The sequence below is a fragment of the Oryzias latipes genome, chromosome 21, assembly GCF_053564925.1.
Source record: "Oryzias latipes strain Hd-rR chromosome 21, Olatipes_Hd-rR_3.1".
NCBI lineage: Eukaryota > Metazoa > Chordata > Actinopteri > Beloniformes > Adrianichthyidae > Oryzias > Oryzias latipes.
Window position 1 is genome coordinate 33,668,217 of NC_136257.1, and position 20,436 is coordinate 33,688,652.

The window sequence follows — 20,436 nt, forward strand, 5'->3', positions numbered from 1 at the left end:
AGTTTGAAAGAGTCTTCCCTCTAAACTGAGGCCGAAGGCTCTGCCTGCTGCTCTGCTCTGCTTTGAGACCTTTAGAGACAAATGTTTAATAATCAACACTGCATTTATATTTAGCTAAAAATGCAAATTCTTTGAATTTGAATGAATAAACGTCCCGTGACAGAGTCCGGTGACCTCGTGAACACTGATTGACTCAAGCCGGCGTTTTGTTCTGCTTTTGACAGGAACCCAACGACACATCAAGGAGTCACCAAGAGGGCGCCTACGCCAACACGATCCTCCCCAACCATCATCACCTGCACCCCCACCACCATCGCGCCGGGCACCACGGGGTATTTGAGGACTTCGCTTGCTAAAACAAAGCATTGTTTTCTGTCCTGGTGACAGCAAAAGATAAGACCTGTCTGTGGCGAGATCCGTATCAGAGCCCCCTGCATTCCCGGCATTCCTTTGCTGTCACCAGTGAAAAGCTACGGCCAAAGTCAAACACCAAACTTGCGCTGCTATCAAGCCACTTGAACTGTACGTAGGCACAAATTGGACTTTTCTTTTCTCATTTCCGTCTGGACGGAACGCACCTCAACTTTTGCATTTTTTCATTTCGGGCACTTAGAGACTACAAGGCCAGTTTTTTTTTTCCCCACCTTTGTCTTTTTTTAAAAGAGGAGGACTGCATGTAACATTGATCCGGCTTGTTCTGCAAACAAGGAAGGATGGGATTTCTTTATCCGTTTGGCATCTGAGTTTTTATTTTTTTACATGTATATATCTACAGTTTTAGGCCCCACAACAAACCATTACCCTTGATAAATTCCGTACTTATTTAAAGACAATAATATCTGTATGTTCTATATTGTACACAACATGATGGTACTTCAGTAAGCAAACCCTTTTGCTGTTTTCTTGTAACACCAGAAGTTTGAAGGGGAATAGTGGGAAGAATGACCTTGGCTCTCGAGGTCGACCGTCCACATGATACAGTTTGTCTGGTTTGTGGTTAAAGTGTTAGCGAGTAGCAGTGTACCTGTACATAAACTTCAGAACTGGAGAATATTTTCTGTTTGATTGATGTTTAAAATTAGTTTGACTTATGTACACTCAGTTATTTATACAGTTTTTATATGAAAATATCAACACGATTGTAGCAACTGCTGTTAACTGACTTTTCTGAAACGACAGACTGCCAAGTTTTAGCACATTCCTCCAGCGCAGACGTGACTATGACCTTTTTTGTCTCCTTAAACGGCTTTTGTTTCCCTTGTGTTTCTAGTCTGAGTCTGAGCTTAATATGTTCCTCCTCTGCTCATTTCTGCCGACCATCCGCCCTATTTTCGCTTAGAGCTGACATAAGCAATAAGTCCCAAAATGAGGTTTCCTTTTCCAATCGGTCTCCCCGTCTCAGACGTGGGCCAGAACCACCGCAACGGCACGGCAGCTCCTCACAGTGTTAGCCCAGCATCTGACGCTTTTGCACACGCCGCTGAGCATGTTAGAGTGACGCATTTCAGCTGAACTTTTCCATGAAGGAATCCAGTCAGGAGGAAGATGACTTTTCCTATTTCCATCTGAGGAGGAACAAAAACTAATGTAGACGTTGCATCAGAGGCTGTAGGAAATGAGTAACGGTTAGATTATAGATGCTAAGTCTGAAAAGCACAAAGTAAAAGAATGAAATCTATATATTTAAGAGGATTTATTTTATTTTGTAACGGTTGGCTGTCACTCCTTGGTTGGGTTCACACGTTTGTTGTGTTTCATGGAAGTGAAGCTCGTCTATGTTTTAGCTCAGATTCCCCCAGGACTTTGTGTAGAATTTGTGAAGTACTGAATGCATGAAAGTACAAAAGATGTACTGATGTAAAGATGTTGCTAGCTGAGTTTGTTTCCTCACAATTGAAAATCTCAAGCTCACTGCAAACTCAGAAACGGGAAAAAATTGCAACTAGCGAATGATTCAGTTAACGATGTGTTGACCAGGCTCAAAAGCATTTCCTCTACGAACGGTCAAGGCAAGGCCAGTTTACAGCACGTCATGTACAAAGGCGGTCCAAAGTGTTTCACATGAAACGTTAGAGGAATAATTCAGCAGAAATATTTAGAGACTATTTAATAAAAGAAAAACGTAAAGAAAGTTCAAAGGATTTTAAAGTAACAGTGTGGATGTTTTCTTTTGACAAAAACATCAAAAGCAGCTGAGAAACTTTAAATGAACTGAGTGTTTCGGTTAATCTTATGCTACGTTCACACCCCCCATGTGACACGCATTCTTCAACGCACGTTTAGCCCATGATGTTCACACTGGACAAGCAGGAAGGGGCTTCTTCTGCCTTTACTTTTTTTACTGTTTTCTAATGCACATCCAAATTTGGTGCAAATTGTGGAAGCGGTGCAAATCCGGTGGATCTTCCTCTAGACTTTTTTTTTCGCAGCTTTATTCCGATACATTAAAGACTTGGTGTCATAGAATTCCAGCCGGACACAAACCACAATTATTCATTTCTCCTCCGTGATTCATTTTCAAACGGTTGGCACTTCCATAAGTCACTTTGAAGTTTGACCTCGTTTAACTGTCGATAGACGTTCAATGGTTGCACATTTTGTACATGGAGCCCAAACAGTTGTAGAAACTTGCCTAGCTATGTGGGAACGTGAGAGTTTTGAACGTGGATGCCCGAAGCGTACCTGTAGGCTACCTGCACAAATACAACTACCACAGAGCGATGGGTAGGCATCGAAAGAGTCTTCAAGATTTAATGCCGCCACTGTTTTTTTTCATGGTCATGAATGTAGACGGCAGCAGTCAGGTGGGATGACACCATTGTGAAATAAGGGGACAGCAGGGCGGCTACAGGACGGGGAGAGCCGGATCTTTGGACGGCAGCAGCTCTGATTGGGCGATACGTTAATGTCTCTTGACAGCAGCAGTCCATATCAAGTTTCACCGGTAGCCCGGTAGCCCGGGGGGATATCAAAGGCAGGCCATTCTGCCCGTTACTGGACCTCAAAATGTGTCCAGCTGGCCTCTGACTGATGTCAGCTTTTAGAGAAAAATCCTCAAATCGCCGTATACAAATGCAGCAGCGTGGCCACCTGCCAAATTAGCTGAAAACTTGCAGTGGCTTTTGGGAAATGTGGGTAAGGAGGTGAGGTCAATGATTTCAGAGTTTTCTCAAATTCCTCCCAAACTTGCTTCATTTCAGTCTCAGATTTCTTTGAGTCAGAAACGTGAGTCAGGATCGACTTAGCTAAACGTTTCTCTGACCGACTGCAGACAAGGAGCAGAATCCGACATTCAAGCAGCAGATGCAGTTAATGTTGGACATTTATGTGAGTAACAAGCACATTATAACCTCTCTGAGTTGCTTCAGCGTTTTTTCCAATTCTTTTTGTTGCTAGCTGGTCTATCTTCTTGCAGTTCTGTCTCTGTCTTGACACACAACATAAAATGTGAAATTTAAGGTCATTTAAGCATCAGCTGAAGATAAAACAGCTTTTTCTTCTTTTTTATGTGTACTAATCACTGTTTGGCTACAAAATGTTCTTTTTTATTGGAATTTCTCAACAAAACCTGAACATGTTTCTCAAACAAAAGCTTTCTGCTTTTCCACAAGTATAACTGTCCATCAGGACTTTCCTTAAACTGAGATGTGACACAACAAACTGTCAACCGTCAGAGAAGTGGTGGAAAGATTAGAAGATCCAGTTAAGGAACTTTTTTTAAAATCTTTTATGGGGGTCAAGATTTCTTGTTCGGATCCAGAAAGATATTCCCAGGAGGGTTCATCTTGATCTACTTCCGGTCACAAAAAAAACAGACACAACCTCAGTTTATGGTTCCAAACTCTTATTTCACATTACTCTTTTAACCTATTCCATACGAATAATTTTGGAGTTTTTTGTTGTAGCTGGAGCTGATTGAACACTTTTCTAATAAGCGTCTGCAGTTCAGCTCAGAGCAGTTTAGGACACTGCAACTGAAATTAGAAGAGATCTTCTGATAAATTTATTTTTTGTCTCGTTTTTCTCAAAGTCTCAGACTCGTATCTAAATTATGTCGCAAAGGACAATCAGCTGTGAATTCGTCAAACCACAGGCGGTTGCGTTTAGCGGTGAATGCAGTCACGAGGAAATCCCGGTTTTCTTGGCTTGTGTTCTTCGGATAATTGCTTCTGCTTTCAGGTTTTCCGTTTGTTCCACTCACACCAGTTTAAAGTTTCAATCTCCTACAGCTGTTTGTGTTTCAGTTCATTCTTCTTCCGTCTTCGTTTTCAGTCGATGATGGTCGCCGTTTTCCTACCCCCACCACCCCACCCTGACGCAAAAGCAGCCAGTGGTTCATGTTGACTCGCTTTCCATTCGTTTTCTGCCTCACTTTAAACTTTACTTTTGTGCTTTATTTGCAATAAATGTAATTTTTTTCTTGTTGTGGGAGGGGTCCAGTGAGTTAAGAGAACATTTCCTCTGAATCTTTCCCTCCTACCCCCCGTGTTGGAACCAGTGCTAATTGCATGATGTGCAGTTCCTGCAGGAGAACCTCATGTTCATTAGAGACTGAAGAGGCGTAAATTAAATAGAAGCATGAAAACATTTTGACGAAAGAGCCAAATGTAGACATTTTCAAAAAGGACGTACAGTTGTAATCTGGTGTTTTACAAAAGCTGAATCAGTTTATAAACCTTCAAACAGGTGTGGGGGGGCAGTCAGAGAGATAATATGACATGAAAAGTCTGCAAACTGTCATTTAATTTTTTACATTTTTCAGTTTTTTCTCCTTTAGAAAACTAATATTTAAACTTTTAGCTTCCTCTAAGCAGAACACAACAGCTTCAGGAGAAAGAGGTGATGGAACATCTGAAAATCAACCCAAATAGTGACATTTGAGGCCAGGAGTCTGGGACTACACCACTAGAGACACAATATTTTATCTAAATGTGGAAAAAATATACAAAAGTTTTTTATTTTTTAGAGAATTGTAATCAGAGTTCATTTATGTTGACTGAGCGTCCTTTAAGATCTGTGATTTCACCTCACAGATCTCAACTGTTTCAGCTGCAGATTTAGGAAATTATTGGAGAATAATGTTTGTTGCCTAAGATGAACAGAACATGCTGTTTATGTTGACACTGTTGATGCTCTAAAGCTCTGAACTAGAGAGGCGTGGCCCGCCACTGCCAATGTTTGGGGAAGTTCATGAGGTAAAGAAACACTAATTGGTTTCTTTCTACTTTTCTTTTTACAAAAAAATATCAGTCTTTCAATCTATTTCAACACTTTTATCTTAAACACTGAAAGAACTGAGAATTGCAGAAAAGAGCGGGAAACATTTCTCAAAAAATCCAGCATCAAACCTGAAATATGATGCGACGGTCCGGTCCATTCTGTTTGGGAGCTGCAAACATTCATCTGCAGACTGGTTCTGTGTCCTCCACAGAGCCTTTCAGGTGCTTTTATGTGCGACGGCTCTGCAGCACGTCTGTTAGCCAGCCCCCCGGTTCTTTGCTCACCTGCTGCAGGTAAGACTCCACCTCAAAGGTCCTCGCCGTTTTCCAACTATCCCTTTAAGGTCAGGAAGAGACCTGCCTGGAGAACCATGGGAAGCATATTCATGTCACAAAGCATCATGGACGGTTCCTAAAAAAGGTCGAGTTCTCTAGAGCGACATTCAGCAGCAGGAACGCGGCGGCGCTGAAGGTTCGAGCCTCATGCAGGCTGCCGTGTTCAGCGGAAAATCTTGATTTTTTTTTGTAAAATCTTCTCTCTGTAGACATTCAGCCCCTTTGAGATCCAGCCGAGACCCTCTGACTTGACCTGAAGGAATCTGCTGAATGTAGAAACTGGCCGATTGTAAAGTTCATGTCTTTCAGTGCCTCTGTTGCTACTCTTTCATGCTGGCATCCAGTTATTGTTTCTGTATAGAACTGAATTGCTTTGTAAAGAGACATTAAATCTTTGTGTTTGTTAAAAATATGTTCCAACTGAAGACAGTCTATGTTTTGTTTGCACTGATGAGGATTTCCTGCAAATGGGAATTATGAAAGGTCATAAAACGATAGAAAAAAAACAGTTTCTGTGTCTTTAATGGCATTTTTAAAACATCAGGACTGAGACTTTTAAACCGTTTCTTGTTTTTAACTTTTTCTTTAGCATGAAAAAATGGGTTTAGTTTTTAGAAAACATTTCATTCTTTGTAAGATTATAGAGAAAACTTTCTTCAAATATTAAACCAAAAGAAAAAATAAACTTTTGCAGCATGACTTTACAACAGAGCTCCGGTAAATCTTTTCAGTGTTTAGCTTTAAAGTCTCTAACTTGACCCAAAGCCTTTAACTACAAAGGTTTTGCCTTCTTTGTAATTAGAAGCAAAGTGATGAGGAGGGTTTTTCTTCATCAGGACTGAGGATTTCATGCTTCTCGGCTACAGCGACATTCACCCACAGGTTTGGAGCGAAGCAAATGTCAGCTCAGCGTGTGGCGTGGGAATGCCACAACTCTGAAATTCTGCTTTTAATCCTGATAAAGATTTTCAACGTGAGATCAGAAAAACAGATCATCTCTGCAGAGTCAGATTAGACGTCTGCCGCGTTTCCCTTGACCAAAAAAAATGAGACATTTTCTGCAGGAGCGTTTCATCTGAAAGGATCGAGTGACAGTCCTCCTTTTTGATTGTTTTGTTGGGTTCCCGCAGTTCTCCATGCATCACCGCCAGAGTCGACGGCCTCCGTCTGTCAAATCCCCTCCACCTTTCAAGTAATCATGGGCTGTACACGGCTGATTAATATTCATAATCATGTGTCACTTTGACATTTTCAAAAGGTTTTCAATCAGTCTCTGATGGCATCCTGCACAGCCCATGCATAACAATCTGCTCCTCTGTCATCAATAATTGGGAGTCATCCCTGGAGACGCCACACAGGGGCTGCACTGTTGAACTGAAATATGACTGCAGACTTTGCTTTGAGGGGATCTGGGGTGGCGTGAAAAGGCCCTTTATCCTGCTGACAATGACTTTAGCGCCTCGTTAAAACTCCTCCTCCGTCTGAAAGACAAAAGGCCGCTCGCTCCTGCAGGAGTGATGCAGCAGGCGGCGGCCGACTTTTCTCAAGCCGGCTCTTTGAGTTTCCATCTTGCAGAGCTCCGAGGAGCTCTGCAAGATGGAAACTCAAAGGAGCCGGCTCTGAGTTTCCAAGAAGGCCAAGAGTGGGTTTTCTCACAGCCGTCTTCTTTTTGATGGAAAAAAAGTGAGCATTTAAAACTCCTGAACAGCAGACCTCAGTCCTCTGCTCGTTTCCAGACAAAACCAGGAGATAAAAATGACTTTATTGCCTCTCACTGGATGATTGTGGGAATGCAACATTATAAAAAATATAAGAAATTCCTCAGAGTCTGCATGCTATCCCAAGTTTGTAGAAATGAAACAAGAGAAAAGTGAAAATAGAGTTTCAGAGCGCCAGCGTCCTCCGTTTGTTCTGGTGAGGGAGGAGAAAGTTCTGGGATGAAACATAAAAACCAAGTAGAAAATAATGGCTTATATTTAAATCCCAGCTGCTCTGTAGTTATGTGGTTTTACATCATGCCTACAGGCCCTGCACATTGAGCCTTGAAATAACTACAGCTGTAATTACGGTTGCAACATCCCCCCGTTTCTTCCCAACCCAGACATCAGGAATACCTCGACTCCAACACGAGCAGGAATGTCGAGAGCCGTGTTTCCAAGAACCGATTGACAAAATCTGAGCGAGGACGACTTCAGAAAATCCACTTTTTGATGGCAAACCCCGTGTGTGCTCGGTTCCGGCTTGAGCCGTGCAAACGTGAACTTCTGCTGACACCTAAAGGTCGACCACGTGCAAGGAACACAGACGGGAAATACTCAAATATTCTTTAATTCAGAAAAATACAATAATTCACAGTTTATTGAGAATTACAGCAATCAATCATGTGCATCAGCTAAAACATACTACTTTGGTTTTCTGAGTACCCATGTGCATAAAACAATGTAAACTATCGGGCTCACACATCCGAACCTGGAGCTCTTAAAGTACCTGATACTTTTGTTCAGTTCATCATTGGATTTAAAGGAAAAAATCACAAAATGTAAAAAGGATCATTGAGTAGAATTTGCTGGAGAAAGGTTTGTTGCAGATTCAGGCTCTGCCGACGAAATAAATTATGGACGCGAACACGAAGGGAGCCGTCGCTCAGCGATGGTGGCCGTGTTAACAACAGGATAACCACGCCCCACCTCCACCCACTATGTCAGGCCTCTTGTGTGGACCAAAGGCAAATTTAAAAAAAAAACATCCAAGCAACTTCATTCCGTATCCCAGCTCGTTCACAGTGACTTCTTTGGAAGACTACGTTTCCAACTCTGCATATTATTAAAGAACACCCTTTCAAAATAAACATTCACACAGACGCTGCGCCGTCACGACTGCTCTCCTTTCTGGATAAAGAGATGCGTTGGTAAAAAAAAAAAAGAGTGGAGCAGAAACACTGCAGAAGAACCGCCAATGTTCCAACATATATATTAAATCCAATTACAGTTAAATAAAAGGACTCGCTTCGGTTTTATGTACTTCAAAGTAAGTCTGAGGAGCAAAAGCGTCTCCTGACAGCATTGAAAATGTCCTGTCAGAGAAATTACAGTGTTTTTACTTTGCATCAAACAGAACGTATGAGTCACAAACAGTACTGCGATAGGATACGCTACTGCACTCCAGGGAAATGTTTGGACATTAAAAGTCCTCTAAAAACAACAAACCAAGCTGTAATATTGCACATTATAACTCACTAATAACTTACTGTTGTACATCCATTACTACTCAGTGACAGAACAGACCTCCCACTGGATTCCCCAACAGACGGCAGGCGTTGCAGCTCACAACCAAGGACGCAAACACCACAAAAAATACTCAAAGTCATTCAAAGCACTTTGGAAAAACTAAACATTGGATTATTTTCTTCCTTGAAACATTTCTGAGCTGATTAAATTCTGCTCTGAAGTACCAAACGTCTACACAAACCTTGGCAAGTATTTCAGGCATTTTTCCCCAATTATTCACCCGTCTGTTTCTGCCTCTTTGTTTGTCATTTCACCGTGAAAAGGTCTCAAGGAGAACCGCGTGAACAGCGTTCGGCCGGCGGAGCCCCTCCCAGCGTCGAGGCACAAACTCAGACTGGAGACGATCCAGATTTGACCGTGAAAGCTATCGAAAGAACAAGAAAAACGTACATTCTTTACAAACAGCCCTCTCTGCATGTACATGTATGTGTGTAACACTACCGGAAATGTAGAAAAATATCTGATCTGCATCCCACGAAGAGGTGAGATGCTAAAGCGAGGAGTATCAAAAATTCTGTAACAAGGCACAAAAGATTAAAAAAAATACACTTTTGTAAGTACTCAAACCAGTTGAGCATCAAAAGTGCAATATTTGAATGCCCCAAAGAGACAAACAGCCGTGCAACATAAAACTGTTGATCTAAACGCTCTTGGAACGCACGTCTTCCAGGACGGATCTCCCTGAAAAGCATCGAGGCGCAGACGCCTCTTTGGGTTCGTTGGTACCGCGTCAACAGATCTCAGCAGCTTTAAAGTTAAACAAGGGAAACATTCCCTCCACGCCTCTCCGCTTATGAAAGATGATCGGTTCCTTTTAGCAGCAGAACAAAGGCATGCCCCCCCCACACACACACTCACACACCGAGTGAACCGATTCATCTCCAACCGACGTCCGCCTGCAGGATCTTCTTCGCCTGCGTCCGGACGGTTTTCCTCACCCAGATGGGACTGCTCAATAAATTCTAAGAAACTACTATAAAATATTTTATCGTTAAAAAATACAAGTTATTGTTCCGACTGTTGTCCTCTAGTGGTCAGAAATGGCTCTACGTAGGTGTTAGTTTGTAGCACAGTGTAAAAACATTTGGTTTTAGGTAGAAAAGGTGATCTATCACTTAACCAAAACCAGCCGAGGACTCAAGCTAACCCAACAGCCCTGGTTTCCCCAGGAGGACTGAGACCAACCTCCCGGCCGCGGACGGGCTGCCTCTGCGGGGCGTTTAGCACTTCCCCACCTCAGAACTACGAGCCTCATCTCCTGAACTTCAGCCCAGCGGTTGGGCTGAAGTTCAGGTGCTGTTTCCTCGCTCCTGCTCGTACAGCAGCATGGCGAGCTGGGATCGAGAACCGAGGCCTTCCAGGTTGCTCTGAACACATCTGTGATAGATGTCCTCGCTGAGTTTGGGGTTGCAGGGCTGGTAGCGGTATTGCTGGTGGAGCGCTGGCTCCACAGCCCTGAACACGTGCAGACCCGAATACTTGACAAACATGTCGTAGACATCCAGGCCTTCTAGAAGGTCTTCGTTCTCCTGGACATCTGACACCATGCGGGAGCGAGTCGCCATGTAGTCCGAGTTGTAAAAGCACGCTTCGTCAAAAGACCTGCGGTCAAAGTGTCCCGCCTCTTTGACCAGGTCCACTGTGGCTGGGCGGGGCTGGTTGTGGTAGGCCACGTCTGGGTTAAACTCCTGGAAGTGGATTGGGAAGAAGACCTGCCAGTTGTTTATGGAATTCATGCGACAGCGGTTCAGAAACTCCGCATCGACGTTCGTGCTGACCTGAGCGAGGAAAAACAAGGTATCTACGGGGTGTTTCTTTGAAATGATGTCCATGAATTTGATGGGAGCTGGGGTGTCTGTCTTGACACTGATCCAGGGGATCTTCACTGCAGGGAACTTGTGCTCATAGGCGTTTATCTGAGCCTTCACGCCGGCAAATATGTCATTTTGGTTCACGTGTTGAGCTTCCACTGGGTCATAAATGAACAAGAAGGTCAGGACGGCATTCTCGCTCGTCTCAAAAGCATTGGAGGCAAAGACTTCAAGGAAACGGTTGACGAAGCTCCGGTCCTCCAGGGTCAGCGGTATAATGACGTGAACCCTTGTGGCTTCAGTCACATAAGGCATGGGAATGATCTCTATCAGGCTTAAAGGTCGCACCAGGTGGACCCTCTTGGTGATGGACCTGCTGTGGCCTTTCTGATTAACCACCTCCAGCTGGAGGTCTAAGGTGTACTCCATGCCCCTCGTGGGGTCAAAGCGCCTGTAGCCATTAATCAGCTGCTGCTTCTTAAAGTGTAGAATAGGCATATACTTGATGTTCAGCTCCTGTACAGCGGTCTCTATGACATCTGCTACATCTAATTTATCAATGCCACGCAGCTCACACTTGGGGGCCTCGTCGATGCACGAATAGATCTCCTCCTCTGTGAAATACTCCCATTTCAGAACTTCGAACCGAGACTTGGGCTCAAACGCCGGGCTGATCCCCACGGGCCACTGGGCGCTTCGATTGCCTTCGAAAGCGACCACACTCACGTTTTTGATCTCCGCCTGTAAAGACAGAAGAAGGAAGTATTCTTTTTGTCTTTTTTTGTTATTTTTGTGTCAGGAGGAAACACTTTGAAGCAACGAATGTCTTTGTGACTGATCCAGTCAGATTGGTGACTCCTGGAAATCTGCTTACCTGCAGCTTAGCAATCTCATCGTAGGTCCTCTGGAGTTCAATCTCCGAGAAGTATCTGTGCAGCCGGTACATTTGTTCGGGGTCTGACACCGGATGGACGGTCAGGGCGCTCTTGAACTGTTCACTCTGTTCTTTACTGGGATCGGAGTTTTTTCCCAACTCGTAATGATGGTACTCGAGTCCCTGAAAAAGAAACAGACGGGCCTTTCACGAGGTGTGATGGCAACGTGTCCAATGCTATTCCAGGCTCACTTGTTATGCTGCATTTTTCCTCAAAAATCTGCATTCCTGCCATCCCCGGCGCACCATGGTTAACCATAACCCTGTTAACCATGGCAAAGCATTTAATACACAGTTATGCGTCGGGGTTTTATTTTAAAACTAAAGCTGAAGGAGGAAACTGAATCTCATTTCAGCGAGTAACGACCTAAAGAGCTTGAGTGATTAAAAAAAGTGAACCCAATCTGATGAAGCTATTAAAAGAACAAAGAATGGGGACTCGGATAAACAAAGAAGTGAAGCCACTCCATTACAAATGTCTGGCAACAGCTTACAGCCTGTAGCTGAACACTTAGTCAAGCATTGTGCCTGCCTAATTGCCTTCAATACTCCCTTGTAACAAGGAAAAAAAGACATTTGGCTTGGCGTTGGAGCCGTTTTCTCCTCCATCCCAGGCCTGTTAACTTTCCCCCGGCCTCTGTCCCTTATCAAAGGGGCTCTGCTGGAGACCCTCTGGCTCGGGGCACTTCAGATAGCTAGTAACTCACTCTCAGCAGTGTAACAAGATGGTTTCCAGCTTTGGGCTGAAGCCAAGACAGAGGAAATGGGAAGAAGAAGAAAAAAAAAAACGGTGTAAACCCTGTGTGGAGCCAGCTTAAGTCCTGGCTTCTGAGTGAAGACTACAAACCTGGACAAGATGAAACAAACTGCTGAATGACAACCACCTGAAAAGTACTGAGACAAAGCCAGTTTGACCCTAAACACTAATGACATTATAGGGGCAGAGCATGTTGACCCACAGGGGATTTTCACAACATTGAACCTAAGCTGAACTCCCTGCTGTGGTCTCTGTGCCTGTTAACCTATTCCACATTGCTCCTCAGGCAGCAGGAAGTTAAAGGGCATTAGCCCTCTAGTCTGTAATAGGAATGCCGTCCCTTTGCTAGCATTGTAATTACAGTCCTAGAGCTGACTGCCAGTTTAAAGTGCTTCCCTAGAGGCAAAGTAGGATCTCTGCTGAGGAGAACAACCTGTCATACAGATGTTCTGATGACAGTCTTCAACTGTTTTTGTAAACTTTGTGACCTAAACTCAACTGCTTCGTTCATTCATCAAATCCACTGACAGGTTCCCAAAATGCGCATGTCAAGAAACAAGATGTCACCAACTAATCATCAACCCTCCCCAGAGCTCGTGTCGGGTCTTAAACAGAGGAGGTCCAAAATAAGTAAAGGTGGTGCCCCTCAGTGTTTTTGGAAGAACTTACAGCATACGAGTCTTCATTAGGGATGGGTACCAAAACTCTGCCAGGTCGGTACCAGAACCGGCGTATTGGTACAAACGGTACCGTATAAAATGGAGGAGTTCGGTGCTTTGGACGTGTAAATCAATTGCATTCTGTTCCGTTTTGCTGTACGATTCTAGCCAATCATTTCACCTTTCAAGCAATTGTGGCTGGGCTCATGTCAGAGTGGGTGAGACTGTGTGAGTGGGCGGAGCTTCAGGAGAAACATATTTTTATTTTTGTAGCACCAGTTCAAGCACTGGAATCATTTCAAAAGTACCGGTTTGTCACCATTCCAAACGGTTCCCATCCCCTAGTCTTCATGGATGTTCTCTATCTTAACATGTAGATCCTGTTGGTTTACTTGTTTCAAAGTTCTCAAAATACACAACTGTTTTTAACTGATTTTCCTTCTTACTGCTGAGCAGCACAACAGACATGCTTTCAGGCTACCCACCTCGTATTCACCCACACAGTTAGTGCTGGTGTAATCGATGATGCATCTTCCGAGCCACTCGTCGGGTCTGGAGCTTAGGATGTCGTTCCTGCAGTTTTCCAGGAAAGGTTGAAGTCTGAGCAGCAGGCTGCGCGACAGCAGGTACCCAAAGCCTCCGTAGCAGTACTTCCCCTCCGTCTCTCCGCCTATGAACTCCTCAGGCCTCCCCATGTAGAGTTCTCGATCCATGCTCAAGTGCTCCACTAGGGCTTTGATCCTGTCTGCTTCTGTGTAGGCATCATCTTGGACGAAGTAAAACCAATCGTACTCGTTGATGTAATGTTCAAAGATGTACTTGACGGTCTGAAACATGTTCCATATCAGCCTCTCGTCTCCATGGGAAACCACGAACATGCCGTGGGGGAGTTTGCGGTTGCGCAGACCGGTGAAGAAGACCACAATGTCAAAGTGATGGCTTATAGTGCGATTCACAGCAGCACCCAGAGTGTTGATGGTATTTTTGGAGGTCAGGACCCCGACGAACAGGCGCTCCCGCATCCCCAGCTCCGTGCTGATGTATTTGGCTCTGAAAGACATGCGATGTGGAATGCTGAATGAAATCCCTTTGAAACTATGGAATTGATGACAACACAATAAAGTACTTTAATGAATAACTCTTGAAAAAAAACAACATGAAAGTGTGTGATGAAACACACTACGCAAACTCTGAGCTTGAGAGTCCAACTGAACTCCTAGATCTGCAGAATCAAGTGAGGTTTTTGCTGGGGGTGCATTTCTGCTGGGTTACGATTTCATCAATTTGGCTCAAGTTTCTAGTGCCAGGTATTCTGACCAGATCAAAATAGCTCCTGGAGTTATGCAACACGCGTGGCATCAATGTCCCCCGGCATGTTCAGCAGTTCAGGTCTTCATGCAAGTGTGGTTTATGGTCGAATAAAACAATCAACCAGAATTCTCCCACATAGGAAGGGGAAGATGGTTCTTGTTTTTTATTGAATCAACAGGCATTCAACTTTTCCATACCCTTCAATAGACACAACAGAACGAATTCTCAACCTATTATAGTATTAAACAAACATACAGGGGGGTATTCCAGAAAGCACGTTTAAACTACCCTGACGTTAACCCTGAACTCTGCCTTAAATCCGCCTGAACTTGTGTGTCTTGTATGTCGGTTCCAAAAGACCGGATATGAGTTAGCGACTTGGTAACCCTGGGTTAATGCACGTGCATAGCAAGTAGGGAAACGCGTGGAGAAAAAAAGAGAGCGCTATACTTCAGTGAGACGGATTTAAATGACGGCGTATGAAGATTATACGTCCATCAAAAAGTAATACAGACGGATAGCAAATAAGAGTTTCTGCTTGTAGAAAACAAACAGAAAGTAAACACATGAGTTTCTATCTCATTTCTATTTTCATTGTGACATATATATATATATATATATATATATATATATATATATATATATATATATATATATATATACATATATATATATATATATATATATATATATATATATATATATATATATATATATATATATATATATATATATATATATATATATATATATATATATATATATATAAAAATAATGGGGGCGGCTGTGGTGCAGCGGTAGGGCGGTCGACCCACGATCGTAATATTACAGGTTCGATTCCCGCCTTGCGCGCCCATGAGTCAAAGTGTCTTTGGGCAAGACACTGAACCCCACCTTGCCTCTGGTGGGAGGTTGGCGCCAGTGTTCGGCAGTGGAGCCACCGCCAGTGTGTGAATGTGTGTGTGACTGTAAAGCACTTTTGACCTTCAAGAAGGTAAAAAAGCGCTATATAAGTATACGCCATTTACCATAACTTATCCAACTTTGAAAACTTACCGGTAAATGAATTACTTCTATTGGTAACAAGTAATTGAGTTAATTTTATTCAACCTAATTTCTTACGTCTATCCAATTCGATAACTATTTTTACAACTCAAATTTACATATTTATCTAACTAAATGTAATATGACTCCAATTCAATTAAATGTTTTTCCATCTTAATTTATTTTAATTCTTGAACTCTCATATGTCTAAGTTTGAGCTGGCAGATATTCTCATTTTTATAAGAAAAATAAAAGAAGCAATTAAAGGATTCACTACATAATATAACTTGCCATTTGACCCATTTTGATGTTACACCTCTAGGCAGTAGTGGTTCTAAATAAACTCATCATCCTCTCCCTCCCTCTCACTCATGGTGCAGAAAGACTTAAACATAGTAGGACAAAACAACTAGACGAAACCCAGTAAAACAACTACGGTAAACACATTTGGTCAAAAACCCACACTTAAACCCAAATCCGTCCAGACAGGCAAAGGGAATGGTATCCCACAATCCCTTGCGGTGCCGATCTAACAGCAGCACCAAAGTTACACCTACTTAATTGAATTCATTTGAATGAAAGTAAAATGACTGTCTGAAAACTAGGTGTTATTTTTAAGCTGAATTAACTAAAAAGAATTGATTTATTTTAACTGAAGTAAATAATTAAGTTAGATCAGAGTAAAAACGTTTATCTTTCCAACATCCATATGTGGTCTTATCACCCTCTCACGGTGGAAAAAGTATTATCTGAGCTTCTTCATCCACTAAATCATCTTCAAATGGACATGCCATGCTGCTTCACCTCTCTGAAAACAAACTAACCTACTAAACCTGCTCCAGACCAGGTTATGTTCAGAGCATGAGTTGCTATGGCAACTTGACATACCAGGTTCAGATCAATCACCTCTTACTGATGACGTCTGGCTCCAACATGGCAGCATCCGTTTCGCGACAAAAATGGCGACTGCATTGACTTTTTCAGCCGGAGCTGCAAATAAAACCGTTTTCGATGACCTCACACTCACTCCAGTTCTCAGATACAGTCGATGGTTGCATGTCATGTGCCACGGCTTCTTTTGATCTCTACATTCAAAAGAGAGTTCACCTCTTATTCCACTTTAGAGCCAGCTTTTATTAGCTACCCGCCCACGTAAAACAATTATAAAGAACTAAATATTTGATCCTTTTATGAACTGCACAGCAAATCAATTCCCATGGTTTGAATGAGTCATGCTGGATGTGTGGCGGGGGCCAGTTTTCCTTTTGCAGCATGACAAAGGCATGACTTGCTCTCGCCACTTTCTGGCTGGCTTCCATTGACACTTTGGTCCCAAATGTAATCGATCCCCCACAATCTAATGGCCAATCTCACCGTATAACCACGAGGAAACTGGTCAGAAGACGTGGAGACTTCTGCTGAATTGGAGCACATTTGTTTAATGACGACATGTGACCTTTATGGAGGAGAAGATAAGCATCTGTGAACGTGCAGGGGCAGAATGTTGGTTTCTTGAGTAAAGTTAGGTAATCAAAAAATCAGTGAAACTGATCCTTTGAAGTCGTGAATGAAAGAATAACAAGAAAAACCATGTGTGGAGGAAACTACACATGTAAAGACTTGCCCCATGATTCATCAGGACCAACCAAGCCTAACATTTAGTCCCTTTTAATGTTACCGGTTACAATTGTCAGCAATTGTTTAAGCAGCTTCCAGCTGAAAATGGACCTCTACATTGGAAGATGTGAACGTTTGGGCCATTCATTTTAACAATTCGATTCAATCTGCATGCGTGGGTTTTCTCCGGGCTCTCCGGCTTCCTCCCACCGTCCAAAAACATGCTCCATGGGTTAATGGGTTACTCTAAAATGTCCCTAGGTGTGAATGTGAGTGTGCATGGGTGGGTGATTGTGGCCCTGCGACAGACTGGCAACCCGTCCAGGGTGTCCCCTGCCCTCACCCACAAGTGGCCAGGATAGGCTCCAGCAGCCCTTGACCCCAAAACGGAAGAAGATGAATGAATGAATTCAAATAATTTCTGGTTGGTGAGTCCACTTTGGTTTATTTTGAACGATCCGATTCACTGAGCTAAAAATGGATCCAGATCATCTTTAGCCAAAATGCCCACCTGTGTGACTCAGAAATAAATACCTGGTACTGAACAGTTCAGGTGAAGTTTTCCAGATTCCTTAGATTTCTTCAAGTTAATAAAGCATGAATTGAATATGTGTACAAACAAACAAGTAAACAAGAGTAAATGTCAAATCCATTCATAAAAATACCCACTGTACCTCCATCCAAATGGCACCTGCTGATTTAGATTATGAATGATTTATTTCGTTTTTAAAATATTTTATAAGTGTATAGATCGATAGCCTCAGACAGATCTATCTGGTTGGAGCTTCTGAATAAAAATTGACTCATCGATTAGGTGGATTCATCCTTACAGCCCTCGTCTGATGTTCAGAGAGCTCATGCATGGCAGCCTGTAGCAGAATCCATTGGAGAAAGAACCTGGAGGATTCGGTTCTGTGCTGGAGAACATCAAACAGAGTCCGTGCTGGAGAGGTGAAGTCTATGCTGATGACGACCTCCTCTTCCTCACATACAGGAGGAGGCAGAAGAAGCTTTTATCTGTGGAAATGCTTAATTACGATGAGATAAAGTGAAATATGCCGCCTGTCCACCTGCAGTGATGATGATGATGATGATGACCACCTTCATGATCTTCAGGTAAGACAACAACACAGCTGGGAGCCAAACGAGCCCTTTGATGATCCTGGTTTACCTCCTCAATAGGTGGACACGACACAAACAGCAGAAACTAAGGCTTCACCGCCTACCTGAAAACTTTTTTGGGGGCGCTGGGCTGGAGCTGCTTGTACGGGACGATTCTGGGTTCGAATCCCTCCTCGGAGTCCGCATCGTTCGCGGCAGAAATGGAGTTGGGCTTTCGGGCTCCTTTAAGGAGTCCGTCCCGACCTGAAGTCACATCCTCGCGCCGCCCGCTGCCCACCACCAGGCACGTTTCCTCCGTCCAACTAACACTCAGCAAACTCAGCGTGAACCCCAAAGACACGCCGATTACCACCGGCCCGAGCGAGCGCAGGACAGAAATAAACACCGAGAATCTCATTTTAAGCTCTCCGTCTCGCGGTCCCGCTTCGGAGGCGTTCAAACGGGCTTCGGCGACGGGGCAGCTCCGCTCCTCATCGAGCCTGAGGTGAGCCGGTCCTCAACGAAGTCAATTTATGGAAAAGATGCGACTTCCTCCTTAAATTTTACGCTGGACTGTTACGTGTCAGTCTGCCCGCTACCTGGCTCCTCCCCCCGCCTTGGTGTTAGCATCAGAGGCGGGGCTTCAGGTCCCGCTGCTCGGGGCGGAGGGATATCTGGCCACAGGCTAGCAGGTGAAGCACTACCATGGTACTCTGCGCCCGGTGCGGATCTATACTGCCGGCGCTGATGCAACAGGTGTCCGTTAACCGTTGAAATGAGGCGGGTTTTGTACTTTCTGTTAAATGGTTTTACGTTTTCGGTCGATAAAGCAGCATAAAAACTGTTAATATAATTTTTAAATAATAAAACTGTTAATGCAAATAGCAGCTTAGTGCCTTGCATTTCTGCCAGCTATAAAACAGAAACAGAAAGTTTTAGATTGTTCATGACAAGTAAAAAGATCTGATGAATAACGTTCATTTTGAATAACCATGAATCATACATTTTATTTTTAGTAAATGTGCAATTGAAAGGTTTTTATAATAACATGTATTTAAAAAAACATAATCATTAAATAAACTAGATTTTGTTTTTACTAAATTTATCTATTACTTTACATAAATACATGTGTAGTAAAACGTTTAATTTTTCTTTAACACTATAAATGTATGCAATATTTTTATTATTTATAAAACAAAACTAACTTGTGACTTTAGTTTACTGCCTAATAATTTTCATTTTATCTGTGTTTAGTGGGCAGGATTTTTTGTTTTACCAAAAAGAGTACAATTTAAATTATGGTTGGCTATTATTTATTTATTTGTTTGTTTGTTTGTTTGTGTATTTATGTATTTGTTTGTTTGTTTTCAGTTGTTGGACTTGTTCTGTCCAACAACTGAGTAAACAGATGATCGCTGAAGGCCTTTTGTGTTGGACAAGTCTTACTTATGGAAGTGATTCTGTAGCGTTATTAGAAATAAAAGTCAAAACCAGAAAAACCTCCATAGTTACTATTACAATAAGGGGTTATGTCTCTTCGAACAACAGGTGATTTGTTTAAACCCCTTTTTGTTTTTTTATTACATTTTATGCATTAAATGGGTATTTTCTTTTAGCTAATACATTTATTAATAATTCAAATTAACAACAACCTCCGGTTTCTTTTTATTTCTGTAGTCACAGCCCTGCTAAACCCTAAATTTCTTTAAAGAGAGGACTTCACGAGCTTCTTCACAATAAAAAAAGTCTAAAGTAAAACAGAGGCAGATAGTTTTTCAGGAACAAAGTTCAATGATCACTGATCCAGATTTCTTTTAATCCACTTTTGTTTTTGACCAAACGAGCATCAAAAATCTATCTGGAACTTCTCTCGTTTGTGATTCCAATCCATTTTTTTCTGTGTCTAGAGTCAGTGTCTCCATGTAGTTGATTCTTCTACTTCACATCCTATTTTGACCTTCTTAACGAGACGTCAATCAATCAGCCAACCAACCAGCAAGTCAATCAACCACTTCAGTTATAGGGCGCCTTTTATCAACATGTTGTAGAACACATGGTCATTGACGTCATGGAATGGGCGGCACCCGCAAGGACCAGAAAGGCGGAGCCTCAGAGATTTATTTTCTACTTTGTTAACAAATATTGCACATGCAAAATCCCAAATACAAAACTACACAATGTGTGCAAAAGACCGTTTTCACATTCGCCAGGAAAATGAACAAAGATTCAAAAAACCATAATAACAAGCCTCAGAGATCCATTCATCTTACTTCCAGGTAGAAAAAGTAACTGCAAACATAACTAACGTTTAATAATAATAAAAAAATTGTTTGGCAAAAGTAATACATTATCACAAGTAT

At 42.6% G+C, this 20,436-nt stretch overlaps 2 protein-coding genes across 4 annotated transcripts in view; one reads left to right on the plus strand and one right to left on the minus strand.

The window, feature by feature from the left end:
* Nucleotides 1-5,965, plus strand: part of asic4a (acid-sensing (proton-gated) ion channel family member 4a) — a 121,847-nt gene extending 115,882 nt beyond the window's left edge. For both annotated transcript variants that reach the window (XM_023950706.2, XM_078939218.1), the window contains one exon: nt 225-5,965. In XM_023950706.2, coding sequence (XP_023806474.1) covers nt 225-356 — 132 coding nt within the window. In that variant the 3' untranslated portion in view covers nt 357-5,965. The remainder of the gene's footprint in view (nt 1-224) is intronic.
* Nucleotides 5,966-7,867: 1,902 nt separating this feature from the next.
* On the minus strand, nt 7,868-18,731 carry chpfa (chondroitin polymerizing factor a). 2 transcript variants are annotated; one of them, XR_013652598.1, is made up of 5 exons: nt 18,202-18,731; nt 13,489-14,053; nt 11,528-11,710; nt 9,284-11,394; nt 7,868-9,206 (listed from the first exon to the last, which is right to left on the minus strand). XR_013652598.1 is itself a non-coding variant. In XM_004086929.5 (4 exons), exons 1-4 carry the CDS (start codon nt 18,492-18,494, stop codon nt 10,132-10,134), a joined length of 2,304 nt encoding a protein of 767 aa, XP_004086977.1. In that variant the 5' UTR covers nt 18,495-18,731; the 3' UTR covers nt 7,868-10,131. The 2 variants fall into 2 exon arrangements, 1 of the variants encoding a protein (XP_004086977.1); XM_004086929.5 differs by having other exon boundaries at nt 7,868-11,394.
* Nucleotides 18,732-20,436: the final 1,705 nt, after the last annotated feature.